This window comes from Poeciliopsis prolifica, unplaced genomic scaffold (genome assembly GCF_027474105.1).
Source record: "Poeciliopsis prolifica strain line A6 unplaced genomic scaffold, Auburn_PproV2 SCAFFOLD053, whole genome shotgun sequence".
Lineage (NCBI taxonomy): Eukaryota > Metazoa > Chordata > Actinopteri > Cyprinodontiformes > Poeciliidae > Poeciliopsis > Poeciliopsis prolifica.
The window spans coordinates 446,949-467,363 of record NW_026562428.1 but is presented as its reverse complement, the minus strand read 5'-3'; the positions used below and the strand labels follow the sequence as shown (position 1 = coordinate 467,363).

General features: G+C 36.5%; 1 protein-coding gene across 1 annotated transcript in view; it reads right to left on the bottom strand.

Annotated features, from left to right (window-relative positions):
- Window positions 1-18,858, bottom strand: part of chrm4a (cholinergic receptor, muscarinic 4a) — a 36,052-nt gene extending 17,194 nt beyond the window's left edge. Inside the window, exons 1-5 of the mRNA XM_055059282.1 lie at window positions 18,799-18,858; window positions 18,145-18,278; window positions 9,279-9,551; window positions 1,702-2,300; window positions 499-653 (exon numbers count right to left, since the gene is read on the bottom strand). Of these exons, the coding sequence (XP_054915257.1) occupies window positions 499-653; window positions 1,702-2,300; window positions 9,279-9,333 (809 nt within the window). The 5' untranslated portion in view covers window positions 9,334-9,551; window positions 18,145-18,278; window positions 18,799-18,858. The remainder of the gene's footprint in view (window positions 1-498; window positions 654-1,701; window positions 2,301-9,278; window positions 9,552-18,144; window positions 18,279-18,798) is intronic.
- Window positions 18,859-20,415: the final 1,557 nt, after the last annotated feature.

The following is a 20,415-nucleotide window of genomic DNA, read 5'->3' as shown; positions in this document are numbered from 1 at the left end:
TGAGGAAATGGACAGTTATTATATTCAATTAGAAAATATGTTTAAGACTCTAGAGAATGTTTTTGGACGTTGCCAAAACTGTTTTATAATAATCTCAAACAGTAACTCTTTTTTTGTCCTGCTATCTGATATTAACACATTATGACGTTATCCTGTTTAATTACATTTTCTAAATGTAAGAATATATGTATATATTTTTTTAAATCCTTGTGACTTTCTTTAAATTTTGACTCATTATGTCATCTATCAGTTTGGGATCATGTTGCAGGTGGATAAAGGTTTGATGAGTTAATTCATGACATGATCTAATCAGAGCCAGACTGAAAAGTTTAACCAGATTTAATGTCAGAGTGAAGAAAAAGATTGCATTGTTATATACAGGGTGTGCAAACCTCTGGTATTTTTTTTAAGCTAGGTAGAATTTGAGAAAAAAAATCCCTGTTATGTCCAGAAGGTATTTCAAAGAAGTTTGATGTTTAATTCACTGATCAATCTTACTTGATTCCCTTCTTCTCTTTCTTCTCAAGTTTGTGTTTGGAGACTCTGCTCCTGGAAGCCAAGGAGATGTTGATGTATAATACTGTCATAATAACGACAGGCAGATAGAAGGCAGCTATAGCCGTCCCAAAGGTCACTGCAGGGTTAGAAAGGAACTGGAAGAGGAAATAGAGAAAAGAAAAATGTAAGATATGTAAGAGATACACAGGCTACCATTTAAAGTCTAATAAAAAGTATTTTGTCTTTAGTCCACACGTTGAGACTGACCAAGACTTTGCTCTGACTAATACAAACCATGTAGAGACTACACAGAGACTATTTTTGGTCAAACTAAAAGGATATTCTCACAGACTCAGCTCTAGTTGCATTTAAGTTTTCCACCAAGTTTGAAACTGGATTCTTGAAGGAGTGGGACTAATAAAACAAACAAAAAAACACCTCTTCCAAAGAATTGACCAGATGTTATTTGTTTCAAATTGGCTTTTCCATCATATATTCCCACTTGAAATGCAGAGCAGTCCATGTCATGTTTTTATTTTACTGAAATCCACCATCTACAAAGTAGTAACTTTTTTTTTTCCAGCATTCATAATAACTGATTTCTTGTGAATGTAGCTAGTGCTACAGTTAGCGTTGGCACATACTGACACCAGTAGAAATCTTGGTGGTTTGTTCTCAATAAGACTCTTGCCAGGCATCAATGTCCCTGTGGATCTTCAGACCCAAACCATGAAAATCAAAATTTTAAATAGTCATGGTCATACTTCCTTTACTTATTTATTTTTGCATCTCCCATACTCTGTCATTCACTGTCCTCAAGTACAGGAATCCATCCATTTTATCTCTGGCATTGGCTCGATGAAGTTGACTAAATGTCAGCAGTTACTTTTTCTGGTTTATGGTTTTTCCTCGTCCTAGTTTTTGGTGAACTGGAAAAATGTATTTAATGGTTTCCTTTCCAGAGATTAAATTTAAAAAAGTGGAAGATGAGACTTTTATTTATCTCCTTTCATAAAAATTATTGGCATTATCATCATGTGTGTGAAACTAATTTATATTCATGTAAATGAAGACACAAAGTGAGTTATTTATTCCAATAACTTCCTGGAAACTAAACGCTCATAAAACTTAACTTTAAAAATGCTGACCTTTCCTCTTAGTAACGTGGGACATTGACAATCGTACGTGACCTATAAAATGTACCTGAATGTAGCATTCTCCTGCTGGCACTGTTCGCTCCCCGACAATGAACTGCCAGAACAAGATGGCTGGAGCCCACAAGATGAACGACAGGATCCAAGCAGCAGCGATCATTAGTCCTGCCATCTTGGTTGTCCTTCTGGTGGGATACGTCAGGGGTTTGGTCACGCAGAAATAGCGATCAAAGCTGATGATCAATAAGTTCATCACAGAAGCGTTCGAAACGACATAATCTAAAGCTAGCCACAGATCGCAGACGACCGGTCCCAGTGGCCAGGAGCCAACAATGATGTAGACTGTGTATAAGTTCATGCTGAAAACTCCAATGATCAGGTCAGCACAGGCCAGGGAAAATAAAAAATAGTTATTGACAGTCTGTAAGTGGCGGTTCACTTTGATGGACAGCATGACTAATATGTTTCCGGTCACCGTCACAAAGCTCAGAGATCCAGTCACCAAAGCAATAAAAAACATCTCTAAGGTTTTATATGAACTTCCATGGCTTGAATTGTTGTCAGGAAGAGAGCAGGACGTGGAACTGTTGGTCGACTCATTACAGGAGATGTTGGAAAACAGGTCAGCTGACTGATTACCTAACGACCCTGAAGGAAAAACCAAAAACAGAAATTAGAAGTAGCTAAGTTTGAAATCTGGAGTCATTGTTTGATAGTTGTTTAATCTGCTTAAGTAAACAGATTAAACAGATTTACAGTGAGAAAGAAAAGTAAAAAAAAAAAATAGACTGAGATTGTGGACAGGTGTTAGAAATTATTTCTGTTTTGGATTTCACTACTGAAAACCACCTGAAAATTGAAACAGAAAACCCAAAATATATCAGATCCCCAAACCCATCCAATTAGAATCCATGCAGAACCTGAAACAAACACCTGCTGTTGCACTGCCACCAGGAATCTGATAGAGCCTAAAACACACTCATATCTCTGCACACTTCCACATTATGTTTTGGGACACTTTGACAGACAATGTTCTACATGATAGACAGACACAGATAGATGAGTGACAGCAGTTTTAAAGAAGGGAGAAGCCTTGTTTGCTGATATTCATCTCAAATGATGTGAAGACTGAGTGCACTAAAGAAACTGACTGACTCCAGCTGTCAAGCCTCAGACCCAGAAGGGAGCAGCGTGGCTTTGGAAATGTTGAGCGGATCATCTTTCAACTGGTCTACATGCGTGGATGTGGAGAAACAACTTAGACTGTGACCCTTAAGGTTTTTATGGGAGGTGTTGCATGAACATGAGGTTCTACGAGGAACATAATCAAAGCAAGCAAGTAAGAGTCGTTTTCAGTGGGGATTGCACTACACCATTCCTGTTATGGATACAATTCTAATGAAAATGAAAAAGATAGATCATATTTTTTCTGCCTTAGCGTCACTTCATTGACTCCCTGTTAAATCCAAAACAGAGTTTAAGATTCTCATGGCAGGCGGCTGCTTGTATTGAGCCTGGTTCTGGTTCTGCTGGAGGTTTCTTCGTGTTAAGGGGAGTTTTTCATTTTCCTCTCCACTGTCGCCTCATGAATGCTCAGTATGAGCCATTGCTGTAAAATCAACAACAGTGCAAGTGGTTGTGGCAACATGCTCATCCAACAGGGATAAATACTGCAAGTCACTGAGTCAATCTAATCTGCTGGGTTTTCTTGGAAACTTTTTAAACTACTTTGAACAATTACCTGGGATCAATTCAAATGTATCAATGATTGTGAAATAAAATTATTATTTTTTTGTAAAGTGCTTTGAGCAGACATTGGTTGTGAATTGGCACTATATCAACACATTGAATTGAGTTGATATAAAGTTGTTTATAATCATCAAATGTGAACTCATCTAGAAAAATGATGTCAGTTGCAGTTTTTCCACTTTTTAAATCAAAATCAAATAAAATTGTATTTGTATTGCGCATTTCAGCAGCAAGGCATTTCAAAATGCTTTACATCAAAAACACAAAAACACAAAGTCATGCAACATAGAATAAAAATACATTGTTCCATATTACATTTCAAATACAATACTAAACAGGTGTGTTTTTAGTTGAGATTCAAAGGAAGTCAGGGTTTCTGCTGGTTTACAGTTTTCTGGAAGTTTGTTCCAAAGTTTTGGTGCATAGATGCTGAAAGCTGCTTCTCCTCTTTTGGTTCTGGTTCTGGAGATGCAGAGCAGAACCAGAACCAGAACCAGAAGACCTGAGAGTCTGGAAGGTTGATACAACAACAGCAGATCTTTAATGTATTGTGGTGCTAAACCGTTCAGTGATTTATAAACTAACAACAATATTTTATCTATTCTTTGAGCTATAGGGAGCCAGTGGAGGGACCTTAAAACTGGTGTTATGTCTCTATCTTCCTGGTTTTAGTGAGAACAGGAGCAGCAGCTTCTGGATCAGTTGCAGCTGTTTGATTGATTTATTGGACAGGCCTGTGTTGCAATAATCAATGCGACTAAAGATAAATGCATGGATGAGTTTCTCTAGATCTGGCTGAGACATTAGTCCTCTAATCCTGGAGATGTTCTTCAGGTGATAGAAGGCCGACTTTGTAATCGTCTTTATGTGGCTCGCAAGGTTCAAGTCCGAGTCCATCACTACTCCCAGGTTTCAGGCCTGATCGCTAGTTTTTAGTTGTAATAACTGAAGCTGTGCATTAACTCTAGATCGTTCCTCTTTAGGTCCAAAAATAATGACTTCAGTTTTGATTTTGTTCAGCTGGAGAAAGTTTTGGCACATCCACACATTGGATTCTTCAGGTTGGTCACTGCTGTTCTAAACATTTATTCAGTGATTGGATGGGTTCAGAGTCACCTGCCGATATCGTAATGTAGAGCTGTGTGTCATTCGCATAGTTATGGTAGCTAATATTATTATATTAGGGGCACCTACATTTTCAAAAAGGACCAGGTAACTTTTAATATCATAAGAAGTTAAATCATCATTTGAAATCAGCATTGTGTGAGTACTCTAGTTCCTTTTATTTACTAGTCTGAAAACTTGAAGTTTTAAAAAGAAAAACCAAAAAAAGAGGAAACTTGTACAAGAGAAAATACTGTTTCAATACTTCACTTACTAATTACAATAAAGATATTTCTAGAAAAAAATATATATAAATAAATAAACAAATAGAAGTAAAGTCACATTGTACAGAAAACTAACTCCAAGAACCTCATGGTGAAACACTGGAACAATGGAAACGGGTCATGTGGTCTGATGAGTGCAGATTCATCGTACTGCAGAGTGATGGGAGCATCAGGGAAAGAATAGCGGCAGATGAAGCGATGCCCCCATCATGCCAAGAGCCTACTCTATAAGCCTGTGGGGGCAGTGTTATGATTAACTCCCACTGAGGAATCAGAGCTGTTACAGCGAGACAACAATGGAGTGCTGAAAAGACACCAGGATACATGGCATCATGTACGCTCTGGAGGAAGAGAAGCTTTACAACCTTAATACAAAAAATATGAGAACCCGTCTAACGGGAGCTCACGGTGGAAAATTACTAGCTTAGTTTGTAAATTAACAATACAACTGTTGAAATCAAATGTTTATATTAAGCATATAAATAAATTTTTTTTAAGAAGTTCTTAACATCACACAATTTTAAAAAGTGGCCTTGGCAATACAAGAAAACCGACACCAAGCAAGTATACAACCTACAATTTAGTTTTCATCCTCATACTTTACTAAAAAGTTCAAATTCTGAGCTGGTCCTAAGGTATTTGGTACATTAAAGTATGAGATTACTTACTAGCAGACATAAACGTATGGGTGAATAGGACAGAAGATAAACTGTCTGGGTATGACAACACAATATCCAGCATAGGTAACAGGTTGGATTGGCTCTGGAGCCCCCTGCTGGAGCGGAGGGGAATTGAACTTAACACCAAGCAGTTTTGGAAAAACGGAGCGAGTGTTTTCCCTTGGCTCTTTCTCTAATTCGGTTGTCAGTACGGATGGATAGATTAATTAAATTGTCCAGAGAGCTCCTAGTCTCTGCAGACTAGTTAAATGATTTGAGATCGATCTGGAATCTGCCTCAGGGTCCTAGTCCTCTCTAAGCACCTCATGATGAGCCTTAACGAGCCGCAGCTGGGGCCTGCACCTGCCGGTCACACTCTGGAGAGACGGATGAGGACAAAAACACCCAAACCACCACACACAGCTCTGTGGATGCCAACTGTACGCCTTATTTTGACGTTTACACCTTAAATTCTACAATATGCTTTTGATTTATAATATAAATACATTGCGGAACATTACAGTGTCTGGTAACTTTTCCAGTTTCTCCACTTTCAAAGTTTCTCCACTTTCAAAGAATAAAGGTCAGTAATTTTAATCGTAAACCTCAGCTGTGGAAGACAGAATCTAAAAAAATGATTCAGAAAATTACATAATTTACGATTTCCATGCAAGTTCAAACAAGAATTACGCAGGATGTGGTCAAGGATCTGGTCAATGACCTGAACTGAGGTAGGACAACAGTCTCAAAGGTTGCCATAGTAACACACTACACAGTCCTGGCTTCAAATCTTGAAATATCAGGCATCTTGCTATCAAAGACGAACTACAGAATGTTGGTTTAAGAACTATTAATCCCAACATGCATTGTGTGATGAATCATGTCAACATGAGGCCTCTGCTGAAGAAACGTTAGGTGAAAAAAAATCTCCAAAAAATATTCTCAATAAGCAAATACAAAATATTTTGGTGATTCTCTCTAAACTAAAACAGGAGAAGTTTGGTCAGATTAACTTCAGTGTATGTAAATAACTAACTTCAACTGCAGAACATTTTTTTAGTTTTTTTAGTGAAAGTATCAATGAATATCAATACATTTGAAAATGTGATTAAATGCAGTTGGTTCCCCAAAAACCTTTTTTTTACACATTGCAAATGGAAGGGTGTAGGTATTTGTATTTGGTGAGGCTTTGATTTTTATGAAACATAGTAATAGTTGCACAGATGCCTAAAAACTGAATAGTTTTATTGTTATCACTATACTGCGACAGACTGGCAACCTGTCCAGGGTGTACCCAGAACATTAGCTGGAGATAGAAGCCAGCACCTCCCAACCCCACTTGGGACAAGGGTGTAAGAAAATGGATGGATGTATGTATGTATGTATGTATGGATGGATGGATGGATGATATCACTATAGCACCACAAAATACCATTATAAAATTATCTCCATATGCCCACCACTAGTGGACTACACAGTAAACTGCAAGATCATTTTAAACAATACACAAAACGTGTGTTTGTGCATCCAAAAAATTTATTTACAATAAATAACAATAAAAATGCACAATCCTGGGGTACAGGTCATTGTAAAACAAAAGCTTCAGTACTAAATATTAGGTCAAATTTCATGCAAAAAATGCTGATAAATGATTTAAAAATCATATGCTTTCAGCTTTGATGAAAATTACAGGATAAAAGTTATTTAAAATGAGAAAAATCAGTGTAGAAACCAATAGGAATGTAAACAATAAGTTTCTGATGGTTCTAGAATAACAGCTGCTGGGAGGAAAGATCTATGATGATGCTCTGTCATACACCCAGAATGCAGCAGTGTGTCTGGTGATAATCTGGATGATCCTGGGGTAAAGGTCATGAGGTCAGATGAAAACATCATAGAGTTTTATGGTATGAATGCTACTTGCCGTGTTTGAAGGGAAAGTAAGGATGAGAGTAATCCCTAGAGCAGCATGCCAACCACGAAGCATGGGAGTGGAAGCATCATGCTGAGGGATGCTTCCATGTAACCGGGGCAGAGGGACTGCACCAGGGTCCTGGAGGAGCCTGGGCCGTCTCCACACCTGAACCCAATAGAAAATCTCTGGAGGGACCTGAAGCTCCATGTTGCCTAGCAACAGACCCAAAACCTGAAAGATCTGAAATAGATCTCTGTATGCAGGAGTGGACCAAAACCCTGCAGTGTGCAAACCTGGTCAAGAACTACAGAGACAAACCTCTGGGATTGTAAAACAAAAGCTTCAGTCCTAAATATTAGGTCAAATTGGTTATTTCATGCAAAAAAATGCTGATCAATGATTTAAAAATCATATGCTTTCAGCTTTGATGAAAATTACAGACCTCTCCATTCTTTGTAGGAGGTGAAAGATTAAAAAAAAAAAATCCCCTTTTGAATTTGAGTTTAAAGAAAACTTCCAGGTAGCTTCAAACCGCATAAAAGTTTAACAAACAGAAACTTTTGTTTTTTCAGACACATCTATACACTAAAATAAATAAGGATCTTAAATCCTATAATTAATCAAACAAGTCTCTGCCTCATCCAACATAAATACAAATCAACATTCCACCAACACGATCTAAGGAGCAGGCTGCAGAACAGGTGGATTAGAAATGGGTGACGAACAAAGAAGCCAAACAATCCACTGGGCCATTGAAACATTCTGCAGCTCGGACTGTTAACACGCTCCAGGAAGGACGGAACAACATCCCACCATTCATCTCCTCTCATCTCACTAAATTCTCTTCACATACAAGCATCATATGCCACATGCCCTGCGATTTCTGCTAAACCATGTCAACAGACAGATCTGAGAGCAGCTCGCTGTGTTCAAACATAGATTTTTACACTGAGTCTGGTTTTAGATTGTGGATTTTTACTAGTTAAACAAAAGAGGATCAAATTTAACCCTGTTTTAAGCCCTGGGTTTTCAGGCTAAAGCAAGGAGGGAAAATGAGAAAAGAAGCAACATACTTTTTTTTTTTAAAAAACAAGAAAGAAACCGGTAACAGAAAAAGATGAATAAATGTAAACCTATAAATTATGGGTTTTTTTTGCTTTGGTTAACCATTTCTGCTGCATTTGTATTCATCATGGTCCCAGCCCCCATGAAGAACAGATATTACATATTATGCCGAGAAACGATAAAAAATAACAGCACTGTTTAGATTATAATCTTTTCAAAAAAAATCTACTAACACTTCTTCAATTTACTGAAATTCCAACAATTTTAGTAAATTTCCACATAATCAGGATGAACTGAAGACATCTTCATGGCAGAGTTCCTACAAATTTACCATGTAAAGACTCCAGACTCAGATTTCAATGTCTGCCCGATGTGTCAAAATAAAATAAAAAATTACTGACTGATTCAGCTTTAAATAAGTGATAGTAAACAAACAAACAAACTGCAAATTTACCGACTGAGATTTGGATGGAAGAACAGAAAGTATAAAGGACATGAGAGAGTGAAGAAGGACACAAGGAAGAAACAAATAAACCTTTAGATATCTAAATACACATTTTCACATTGTTTCCTTTTTCCATCCTTATCCATGCTAGAAATGTGATTGATTTTCAATTACATATTCCATTGTTAGACTTTTTTTTTGTGCATCGAACAAAAAATAAATCAATCTGTTTTTGTTGGGATTATGATGAGAATCGTCTGTTTGTTGCGGGTCATTCCAGCACAGAGGGGACACTGGAGCGCACCTGACCGATTCTCACACTTTCAGGTTCAAACTAAAACCCGTCGCTTATTTCCACCAACTCTCCTCCTGCTTGTTAAAAGGTTAAAAAGGTTTTGTACTCACCGCTGAAGTTCCAGTGAGGCTGCAAGCCTCCAACTTCACTGCTTTCATTCATCATGTTTCATGGCAAAGAGCGAAAGCCAAGTTTTCCACTCAGGCTCCTGCCGCCTGGAATCAGAACCGATGTTTGGACTTTTTTCTCCTTCCTGGAGCTTGATTTTGTATCAGTCCGAGTCTTTGTTAACGTTTAATTAGGATCGCAGTGATTTGAGCTCCATGCCAGCCAGGCGAACCGCTCCGCTCCGCTTCTCGCCGCGCCGCGCCGCGCTGCGCTCTCTGGAACAAGCAGCAGAGAGATAGAGAGACTTATGATGTCATTTTCTTCAGCCAATCCTTCATGACTCACTGTTTGGATATTACAACTCTCATTTATACAGATGCGTTCCTAAATCTTCCCGACATTCATCCACGAACTTCGGGGAATCATCCATCCATCCTCTCGGTTGTTCCGGATTGTTTTATCCAACATTTACAGCAAGCTACGACTAGAATGCAGTTTTCAAACAAATCCCAGCAGATTTTCATATTCTCTCACCCATCTGGCAATCAAAGTCAATCTCCTGGGAGGCAAACGCAAACGCAACCCTGAGATTGGGGAGGAAAGTTGGAGTGTGCTTTTGTCACTTTAAAAGAGAAGCAAACATTTTTAGATAAGAGGCGATTTTTAAAAACTGGGAGATTATGACGGTGTATTAAGGACAGTGTGAATAAGAACAGAAGGAGGAGAAATTTCCACCAAGAAACTCAGAAAATTTTGAGATTAATCTCAGAAATGTTGTAGAAAAGAAGGGGAAATTTCAAAGTTAAAACATGTCAAACATTTTTCCACTTTTTAAACTAAAAATGTAAATGTTTTTTTCTAGAAAATTTCTGAGCTTAATCTCAAAATTTCTGAGTATTTGTAACAAATGTTCGACTTCTTCAGCTCAGAAATTTCTCAGGATTTTCTACAAAATTTCTTAGATTTATCCAATTTCTTACTGAGGGCCTAATACAGCCAGAAATGTATGGATTTCATTCAGTTTGAGCCAACGTGCCTTCTTTTGTAAAGTAACCACATGAAGAAAAAAAATCTGCAATTTTTAACTTTTATTTTGCTTTATTCTCCCCACTGGACACAAAAAGCATATTTAAGTTTATCTAATTTTTGCATCTATCCATTTATTACAAATTATTCTTTTGTCTTGTCCCTTAATCTATCCTGTATTTTTTCTTATTGTTCTTCTCTTATAACATCTAAATATATTGATATTGTAGCTCAGGTGTTTTTTTTTTTGAGCTTTCAAGTTGCAAACCAGCTGTTTCCAAATGCAAAATTGTAACTTTAAAACCAATGGTAAAATTTTAGAAGTGCTTCTTTTCTGTCTTTTCTGTCAATTTCTGTTTTCTAAATGCCAAACGAAGTCAATTGAAAGTGAAAGAGGTCAGATATTCTTTTCCAGAGTAAACAGCATAGACATTAGAGAAACATGAGACCGATGCTCAGGAGCAGCATGCCATCAGGTCATCACATCATTCTGTTGTGTTCTATGGAAAAGAGCAACAACCCAGACAGAAGCTACAAGTGTTTATTAATCACTTCAAAGAAACTTAAAACTGAAGTGTTTCTGAAGGACCAACTCAGAAAAATCTAGCAGATCATAAAAATACATCAAGTACAGAGAATTTTCTGTTGAGACAAACAAAAGAGAAAAACAGAAACCTGAGCAGTCAGAGCTGGTGAACTGTGAGTCAGTCATGAGAAAACTAGTTGCAAAAATTAGATTTTATGAGCAAAAAGATCTATGAAACTTCTGTCTGTCAAAGTAAAAACTAAAAAAAAAAAATCTACAAAACTGATTTTTTAACTTGACCTCACATGATAGTAAGCAGGATTCTGTTGTGGAACTTTGGTTTCAGCTTTGTGTTAATTTTAATATGCTCCTTACACGTTTTAATTTTTAGACTAAGCTTATTCCAATTTTAGACCAAACAGTTTTCATTTATCAGAATGAAATCATAACGTTGAACAGCAGTTTATTTGACTCATCTCAAATAAGGTCTACTGTAAACTGATGCTGAGATCAGGTGACTGGATGTATTTCAGACAGAAGCCTTCACAGATTAATGGGAAGCAAGATTTTATTCCTTCAAAATTAATGCTGATTAGTATATCTTGCATATTTTCTCAATAACTGTACATCTTCAGTGACTTGCTCAGTTGTGGTGCTCCCCAAGGCTGACTCCAATGACTTCTCTTTGTTTGCCCTCTTCTGTATGGTCAGTGAATCCAAAATGATGGTGACATCACAGTTTCTCTGCAGACAATACTCTTACAACATGTCTTGTCAGTAAAAAGAAAAACCAACAAAAAAAAAACCCCAATTTGCTTCCAGTTTGCTCTTACACTGATCACTTACAGTAAGCATTTGTTCCTAGTAGGTTTAGAACACTGGAGCTCAACTAATTACTCTGTAAAGGCACAAAAACATTACCCCTGTGCTTGCCTGTCCGCGCTGGTTTCCTTTTAGGTTTCATATTGATTTTGCTTGGTTGAAAGCTTTAAATGGCCTTGCCCTGAATAAATCAGTCTCATTGACAAGGTGAGCTTCCTCTTGAACTTTGAGGGCCATAGACAGCACTCCTCTGAATATTCCCAAGGTACAATTTATGGCAATAGAAGATCAAACCATCTCCATTATAAATCTCCAATTCAGGGAAACCAACCCACTAAACACAGGCCAATTAAATCCTGACCTTAAGAGCTAAGCTTTGTTCTGCTTGTGAAAGTCTTACTACATTCTTCTTTCATCTACTTTTATTGTTCTGAATATAAACTTAGCATAAATCATCTCGTCTCTTTTTATGCAGCATATTGTAACAAATGTCCATTACAAGCTTCTTCAGTTTTGTTGTTACAGCCAATGAAAAAAAGCATTTCAGAAAAAGAACATACCATAAGTTAAACATGGTGGTTGGCAGTGTGATGAACCTGGACATTACAAAACCAGGCAAGTGTGATTAAAAAAAAAAATCAAAACAGAAGAAATCAATCGGGGTGCAATGTTGTTGTTTTTTTGTAATTTTGTTTGTGTCTCTGCTGGTTCTAGAAACAGTCCAAGTCCTAAAACAAAACATCTAACCGTTTGTGGCAATAAGTCTGTTTTTTGGTGTCTGAAAAATGAGCCACTTTAAAAATGTTCCTATTGCCTTACAAATTGTTTTGTTATGCTTTCCAGATTGATGGAGGTCAATGGTTTTGTTTCTAATCTGATCTTAAATTTCTTTAGATTGAGGCTTTGGATTTATGTCGGATAGAGTGACCTGGTTTTCAGACCTGGGTGTGTCTACTGGTGAAATTGAGCTAATTTTTCTATGATCATCCTCTTAATTTGCAACTTTTTAAAACTAAATAACATGATTTTAAAATATGCTTAATCAGTTGAAATAAATTTTAGTGTGATTAAACAAAAAGCAAAGACCCACAAATCTGCTCAGGTTTTCTCACAGCTCTGCTCATGTTGTCATTTTAATATAGAAAACTCATCTTCAGAGGAGCTGAGCTGTTGAATCAGAGGTGACAGGTGTACCACTCTGTTTGTGTGAAATTTCAGAGCATCTGCTATCACAGTCATTCTCTGTTCACACTCATAAACAATAAATCCCAGCAAGTCTTGTGAAAACGAGGTGACTTAACCATGGCAAAGGCTCCTATTGTAAAAATGAGTCGAATGCCAGAGAAAGGCATGAGTAATGTGAATGTGCAGAAATACTCAGGCACACACCCAGGCTCTTCTTCCCGCAGTAGGTTGTATAAGAGTATAATGGCTGAGCCAAAATCAGTCCACTTCAACCCATAATAGTTTGAGTAGAATTTCTTATGTAAGCTTGTTGGTACAAAACACACATACACATGCATTCCATTTTCTACCATTGACGTCCATTTAATGAACTCACAAAGGAATCCCATGTCTTCATATTGTGAAGTAGTTATCCTTCACCATTTATAGCAAACATTGTTCTTTTGGCAGCAAACAGACGCATATATCGAATCAGACATCATCTGATCTCCGATTTCTGTTCAAATGTTAAATTGAAATTTGTTAAAAATGAAAGTTGAAAGATTTTTTTCCCATACCAGATCTTTCCAGAAGATTCTACATGAATTTTCAACAATTCCACAGTATAGAGATACAAACATTTTAATTGATACATGAACTAACAGTAATCCATCTAGTACTAACTTGGTATGAGTGTACCTCAAGTACTGAATTTGATACAGTGAAATTGGAAAAGTGACAACTATGCAAAGTGAATTGAGATATTATTTAATCAGATTAGAGTCTTGCTCTATGCTGATAATACACATCTTTACATTTCTGTCTCACAAAATTTTTGTCCCTTACTCATTCAACTCCAGAATGGTATTCCTCCAGATTAATACTGAGAAGTAGACAGCGGTGGTTTTTAGTCTAAAAAATATTAAAGCTAGACATAAGGACAAAGTGACAAAGCTAAGAACTACAGAGTATCAGACACTAAGGAGAAGTTGTGGATGTAGACTTAAAATTGAACCACCACAAAAAATTCCAGCTATGTTCACCTTGTGAAGTGAAAATTATGTTATTTCTTTTAACAATTTTATTTCATTCTTTACTCATTTAACATCATTATTGTTCACTCTGTTAAAACATGTAGGTCAGTGAGTTTGCAGAATCAGGAAGACTTTCTTTTGACCTCTCCTTATAGAAGTTCCAGCAGGCTGTTAGTGACTAAATGTCTCACCACAAGTACCAAAGCAAGGCGCCAGTGTTTGTTAACAGATAACAACAGATAGTTTCGGTAAATGCAGTCAGATGGAATAAGCCCTAAGGTCTAACAAATTTCTCCATTGAATGTCACAAGCTCAGAGTAGGTACAAGGTCTGACAATGGTTTTGGTATGCAAAATTGGTCCATTAGCGTCCTGATTTTTAGAAACTCCCATATTTTGAACAAGAAGAAGTTTATCATCGAAACAATTAAGTGACTTTTCAGTAAGGAAGAGGTTGCATCCTGTCCACCCGGTGGCTACATGACTGTGCATAAAACCTGTTCAACTGGCTCTGGGCCAAGGAGTGACCACATTGTGTGGAGTCCTATATATTGTAAGAGTTTGCAGCTCCAAGTCAAAGATCATTGCATTGTGTAGAATTTGGTTCTCTGTATCTTCTAAGTTACAGTGGAATAAAATAACACTGACACAACAAAATTAGGTAATTCACCCTCTTACCCTTTTGATTCTTATTCCATTTGGAGTTATTAGATTGTGGTTTTGCATCATTAAGCCATTATGTTGGTACCCAGGCAAGAACATACAATATGTGGCAGTTCATTTTAAAGATCTGGTTAAGCAGTAAATCAAATTAGTACTATAAAGTTTGTTCAGAACCATCACATCCAATTAAGCCTAATGTCACTAATTTACATCAAACCAAAATTTGTACCAACTGCATGCATTTTTTGTAAATGAACAATATTAACATATTAGTACTTAATGCAACAAATACTTGGCAATAAAAACATATTATTTTTGCACTGGCCTCATGTCTGAAAAATAAGACTTTTTAAACATGTTATCTCTTCTACTGTAAGGTCGAAAGCCTAAATAAACCATTATTTACTTGTCCTATGTTGAAGTAACAGAGCTTTTTAATTCCATTTTCATCCTTTACTGTGTAAAGGATTAAATTTACCTCTTTTTTTGTGTTAGCACTTTGTTCTCATGTCTGAATGCTATTAACTGGCCTTCTCAGTAAAATTTTAAATAGAAGGAATTTTAATTAAAATATGGGAATGAGCAGCAAATATTTTATCACATATTCTAAAAACACTGATTGCATTAGTTATGTCTTTTTTAGTTGCAAAATATAAAGTGCCTTTTACAATGTTTCATGGGATTTAATAGTGTTTTACATTTATTGGAAGACATTTTTCAGTCTTTTGCAGCTTTGTTTGCTTTTTTCTCCCCTTTAATTTGAAGCAGCAGTAAGAGTGACTAAATCCTGGAAATCAGTCGTCTTGCAGTGTTGCCTTTGAATGCTTCAACGAACATCCTAATTAAATCCATTCCTTTTTGCTCCAATAGCTTTCATAGTTTTATTGAAGTGACATTTGTATTAAAAAAATATATAAAAAAACGAAAAAAAGTTTTGTTTCACTAAACTGTAACCTTTTGAAAAATGCTTGTAAGGTGTCCTATTCCGTTCTTTTGGTCCAATTACAGAACTAATCCAATTATAAAACTTCCAGAAACATTCAGCTATGAATTTATTTGATTAAGTTACAGGCAGAAACATTTATTAAACAGACTAAAGCTTTTCTGTAAGTAACAGGATTTCATCCAAAATATGACATGGCATCTTGCATAGGAATTAAATTTGTTTTGATGTCTCAACTCCCACTCAAATTAAACAGCAAGCATGACTGCAACATAATGTGTTCTGTCAGATGCATTTTCAGCCTTTTGAATGACAGACCATCAATGTGTCAGAGTTTCTTAAAGCACATTTGGACGTTTCCTTACAGATGCGACATTGTTTATATTTGGTTATTTTACTCACATCATTTCAGAATGAATGATGAAAAGAAAGAGAAAGAACAACATATTATATGGATGAAAATGCATCGCATACAGACTGCTCAAACAAACACAAGCATCTTCCTTCAATGCCTGACATTTAGTCAGACTAAGTTTTCCTGTTTTAAGGAAAGTCAGAATGATCAAAACTGATACTCTTTGCCAGAAAGATTCTTTTACTTTTTCAAATTCAGATACTTGGTAGAATTGACCTTTAAGTTGATTTGTGTAGGGCAAGCGTCTGACAATTGCTGAAATTCTCTCCCATTCCTCGTCATAGAACTGGGATGGCCATGTTGAGGCTTCTAGCCTTTATATACAAAGAGTCTGCTGATTTATGCTCAATTAATTCCTTCTTAAGTATACTGTGTGTAATTTAATTTTAACTACTCCCTGGATGTACAATTATGTCCATAAAAAATAAAAGAAATTGTAGAATGAACTAAACTAACACAGGGTAGATGTAATAAATTCACCCTGATTCACATTTTTATTGATTCTCATCTAAGTAAAATAATACAATGCATCTCTTTGCTTTTGTGAGATGATTGCTGGTTTGTAAAACAAACAGATATGACTGGAGTCAGCATTTGTAACTGTCCAATCAAAAAGTGATACAGTGTAAAATTCTGAAGAGCTTTTCCAAATAAACATATTGTGAGATTTGGTTTATAATCTGTAAAATGTCGCCTTTCTGTGACCCTCCAAGCGGTTCTCTTCATTAAATCCTCTCTGTCTTCTTTTTGAGAATTGCAAAAAACAATCCATACCGCTCAAACTTTTCCACACTTTCATGCATTTTATTGGGATATGATGTGAAAGATTAAAGTAGTGTATGATACAGCTGGGACACAGGATAGATAGAACAAAATAATCTGATCAGATCAGGCCCAAATGGAATCAAATTTTCCTACATGCAAACCACTGAAGGTAAAAATAACACTGCACAGCATTGCTGTCCCCAGTGTGATGCTGTGAGCATGTCTTTCATCAAGGACAGGACAACTCATTAACATCGATAGGAAAGTGGATGGAGCTAAACTCTGACCCTGGAAGAAAACCTATTAGAAACTGTTAAAAATGTTCAGAACTCCACAGTTTGTAGGTTTTATTTTGAATGGCTTTGGGCAGTATGTTTGACTACAGGTCTTGGTACCTCCAGAGCAAAGTTGGTGTACCCTGATTAGTTAACAAAGTTCCTTCTTCAGAGAGACTGAAATGATTACTGTGAACTCTGTGAGGAAACAAATTAATTATTATCTCCCACCGACAAGATCACAGCAATGGCTGCAGTCCGACAGATCTCAGATCCCTGCTGCGAGCGTCTCAGGCGTTAGACAAAATGAAATGTTGAGGTTAGAATCGGCGTTCTTTAAGGATTTGTCCCTGCACAGCCTGTACTAACGAGCCTCATATTTAACTAAAAGAAACTGTTCACTGTAAGATTGCACAGATGGGCTGTAGATATCTGATGGCAGCTTGAGGAATAAGTCATGTCACAGACATATTGTCTTGTAATGCTAAGAGAACAAGAACTAAGAACACAGTGACATATGTCACATTTGGACATGAACATGTAAAAATAATCTACATTTAAACCAATCTGTATCAAAACCAATTTGGATTTAAGCTTTACTACAAATAGTTACACCACAGACCTCTTTACACCATCGTCTCCAGAGGTTCCATTTCAGGTCCCAGAACCAGTATAGCATCACTGGCTGAATAATGGCCAATTGCAATGATGGTTCATAACATTTGTGTAATGAATATGCCTGCCGAACAATTTCATGTTGAACACAAATGGAATTTTAGAAAATAATATTTTTCATACTTTGCATAGCCTGGGGAAATATTTACTTCCTTTTGCAGCCAGCTACATTCATGTGAGGTTTGTTGTATTTTTCACCCCACTGGAACACATCAAGGTAAAAAAAAAGCTATGCATTCACAGTCCAACTATCAGTTTATTTGATATAAAATGTATTTATTTTTTATTATCATTTGCTAATGCTAATGTTACAACAGCTCCTTTTGGGTTGATTATTAATCTTACCTCCTTAGAATTTTATTCATATATCCTGCTACTAATTTATCTAATTTAATTTTTATTATTGTTGATTTTCTTTATCAATCACATATGGAACAAGTTTCCTGTATGATCTAAAGAGCGGATTGATACTGGTATTTTAGAAAATAATGTATTTTAATACTTTGCATAACCTGATGGCATGACCTTTTGCAGCAACAGTTACATTCATGAGAGACTTACTGTATTTTTCACCCAACTGGAACCTAGGGAGGGTTTAGATGATAATGGAGCGATTCTCCATTTTCGAAGTTTCAAAGTTGTCAACGGCAAAATGCTGAGCCAGAAATGTTGGTGTCCAGACTCCCTGTGAGAAACTTTATGAAAACCAACATATAAGTAGAGCAGGTCAGACATTGAGCAAGTATGCTTGCCGTTCTCATTTTTGCAAGAATTTAATCACCTCTCATCTCTGCTTGGTAACTAAGAGTGACGGTTCATTTGGGCATTTTTTTCCTCTTAATTTGAATAATTTGCATTATTAAACTATTACACTTTTACTTTTTCAAACTATTAATAGTGCAAACTATTACTAGTTTAATGCTACAAAGAAAAATAAAACAGAAGCATCAAACTACTTTTGTTCTTTCACATTAACAAATGCTCCCTGTAGAGTCACTTTAGGTTACACTAAACAAATTCAAACACATTGACCTAAATACCAACTCCTTGAAAAACTGTCTCTTCTCACATGAATAACAGCAAGCAGTTTTCGACATGGCAACCTGAGATGCATCTTTCACAATAAAACAATCTTGAACTTTCAAAGCGTTCTTCATTAATCACATGCACTATGTGCCCATTCACAGACATCATAAATATGAAAAACCAACATACCTACTGTCTGCTGTCATCCAGGTGCTTAAAATGAGTGATGTGTCGAAGCATCGAAGAGCGTGTCGAGTAATCCAGGAGGATTTTTTTTGAGCGCGTGCCAAGGCTTGTGTTGACTGTGCAGGTGGTGACGTTTGAAGCTTCGCACTCAGACCCGCGGGACTGATTCAGGAACTGGCTCGTCAGCTGCTTGTGAATTGAAATAAATTTGAGCAAAACCGCTGCTGTTTTCGTGTAACATTTTCTTGTTTTAGGATTTTATTACGAGTGAAGGTGCAGTTTATTTGAGTGCCTTTTTTGCAATAGACTACATATTTTGATGTATTTTAATAAAAAGGTTTACATACAGTAATAATAAATAATTCTTATAATGCAAAAAAAAAAAAAAATAAAAAAAATAAAAATAAAACGCAGCGTACATATAGATACATCAGGGACAAAGCCTCAACAGACAATGTGCTCAGTGAATGTCTCAGACAACAGGGAACAGAGGTTGAGGTGCCAGAGATACCATCATGGGAGGACAAGCCCCTACATGGGATGTACCACCAGCAAATAACCGAAGGGGCTGATATTAGTAAATCCTTTTTAAATCCTGGAAAAAGCTGGACTCAAAAAAAGTTGTAAACACCAGAGCAATAGAGGCCCAGATCTACCACACCAGAAAAGGTTGTGCCATTACAGTGTCGAGTAATGAACCTTTTTGCAAATCCAAGGGTTGGGAAGCTTCATTGTTTCATGAGGCTTCTTTTGCCCATCACTAGCAGTAGTCTTGTGCTGAAAACACCACTAATATTCAAAAGTGACCAAAATATCAACCATAGGCCATTGAGAAGTGGCCTCCACTTGCAGAAACACTCCTTTATCAAGTGTCTTGCTAATTGCTAACAATTTCCCCCTGTTGTCTATTCCACTAGCACAATAACTTGTGAAACTGAATGTCAATCAGTGTTGCTTTCAAAGTGGAAAGCTTGATTTTGTTATATTGTTATTTACATGTTCCCTTTAATTTTTTGAGCAGTATATATATCTTAAATGAAATTTTACTTCATAGCTTAATCCCTTGAAATTGGGCCTCCATCTCTTTACCAATGAATTCAGTAAACTTTATTTATAAAACACCAAGTCAGAACAAATGTAATTGTTAGGCCCTATAGAAGACGAGCAGGTCCAGTCCCATCCTTTTCTTCCCATTTCAAAACAAGAATGTTATTTCCATAAAGGTGAAGTCACAGCAATATATTTTCAAACTGTTCAGAATCTTTGATGCATCAAACAGAAACCAGTCTCTCTTGGAGGTAAATCAGCTTCTGTTGCATTCTCTAACAAAGAATGCAGTTGAAAGATTATTTACTTAAATTAATAAATTAGAGATTAACAACGAAGATTTGACCTGGGTTGGATTTGACTGTTTGAAACAAGTCTCATAGTCAAAGTAGTAGTCAAAGCAGTTTGACCATGTAAAGTCAAACTGCTAGTCACTAGTAGAAAAGGGTAATTTAAGTCCAGATAGTTTGTAATATTACATTAAGGTGGAACTAGTGGTAAGTATCCCAGCTTGTCACGTTGGAGACCGGGGTTCAATTCCCAAACGGGGAGGTTCTTCTTTTCAATTCCCAG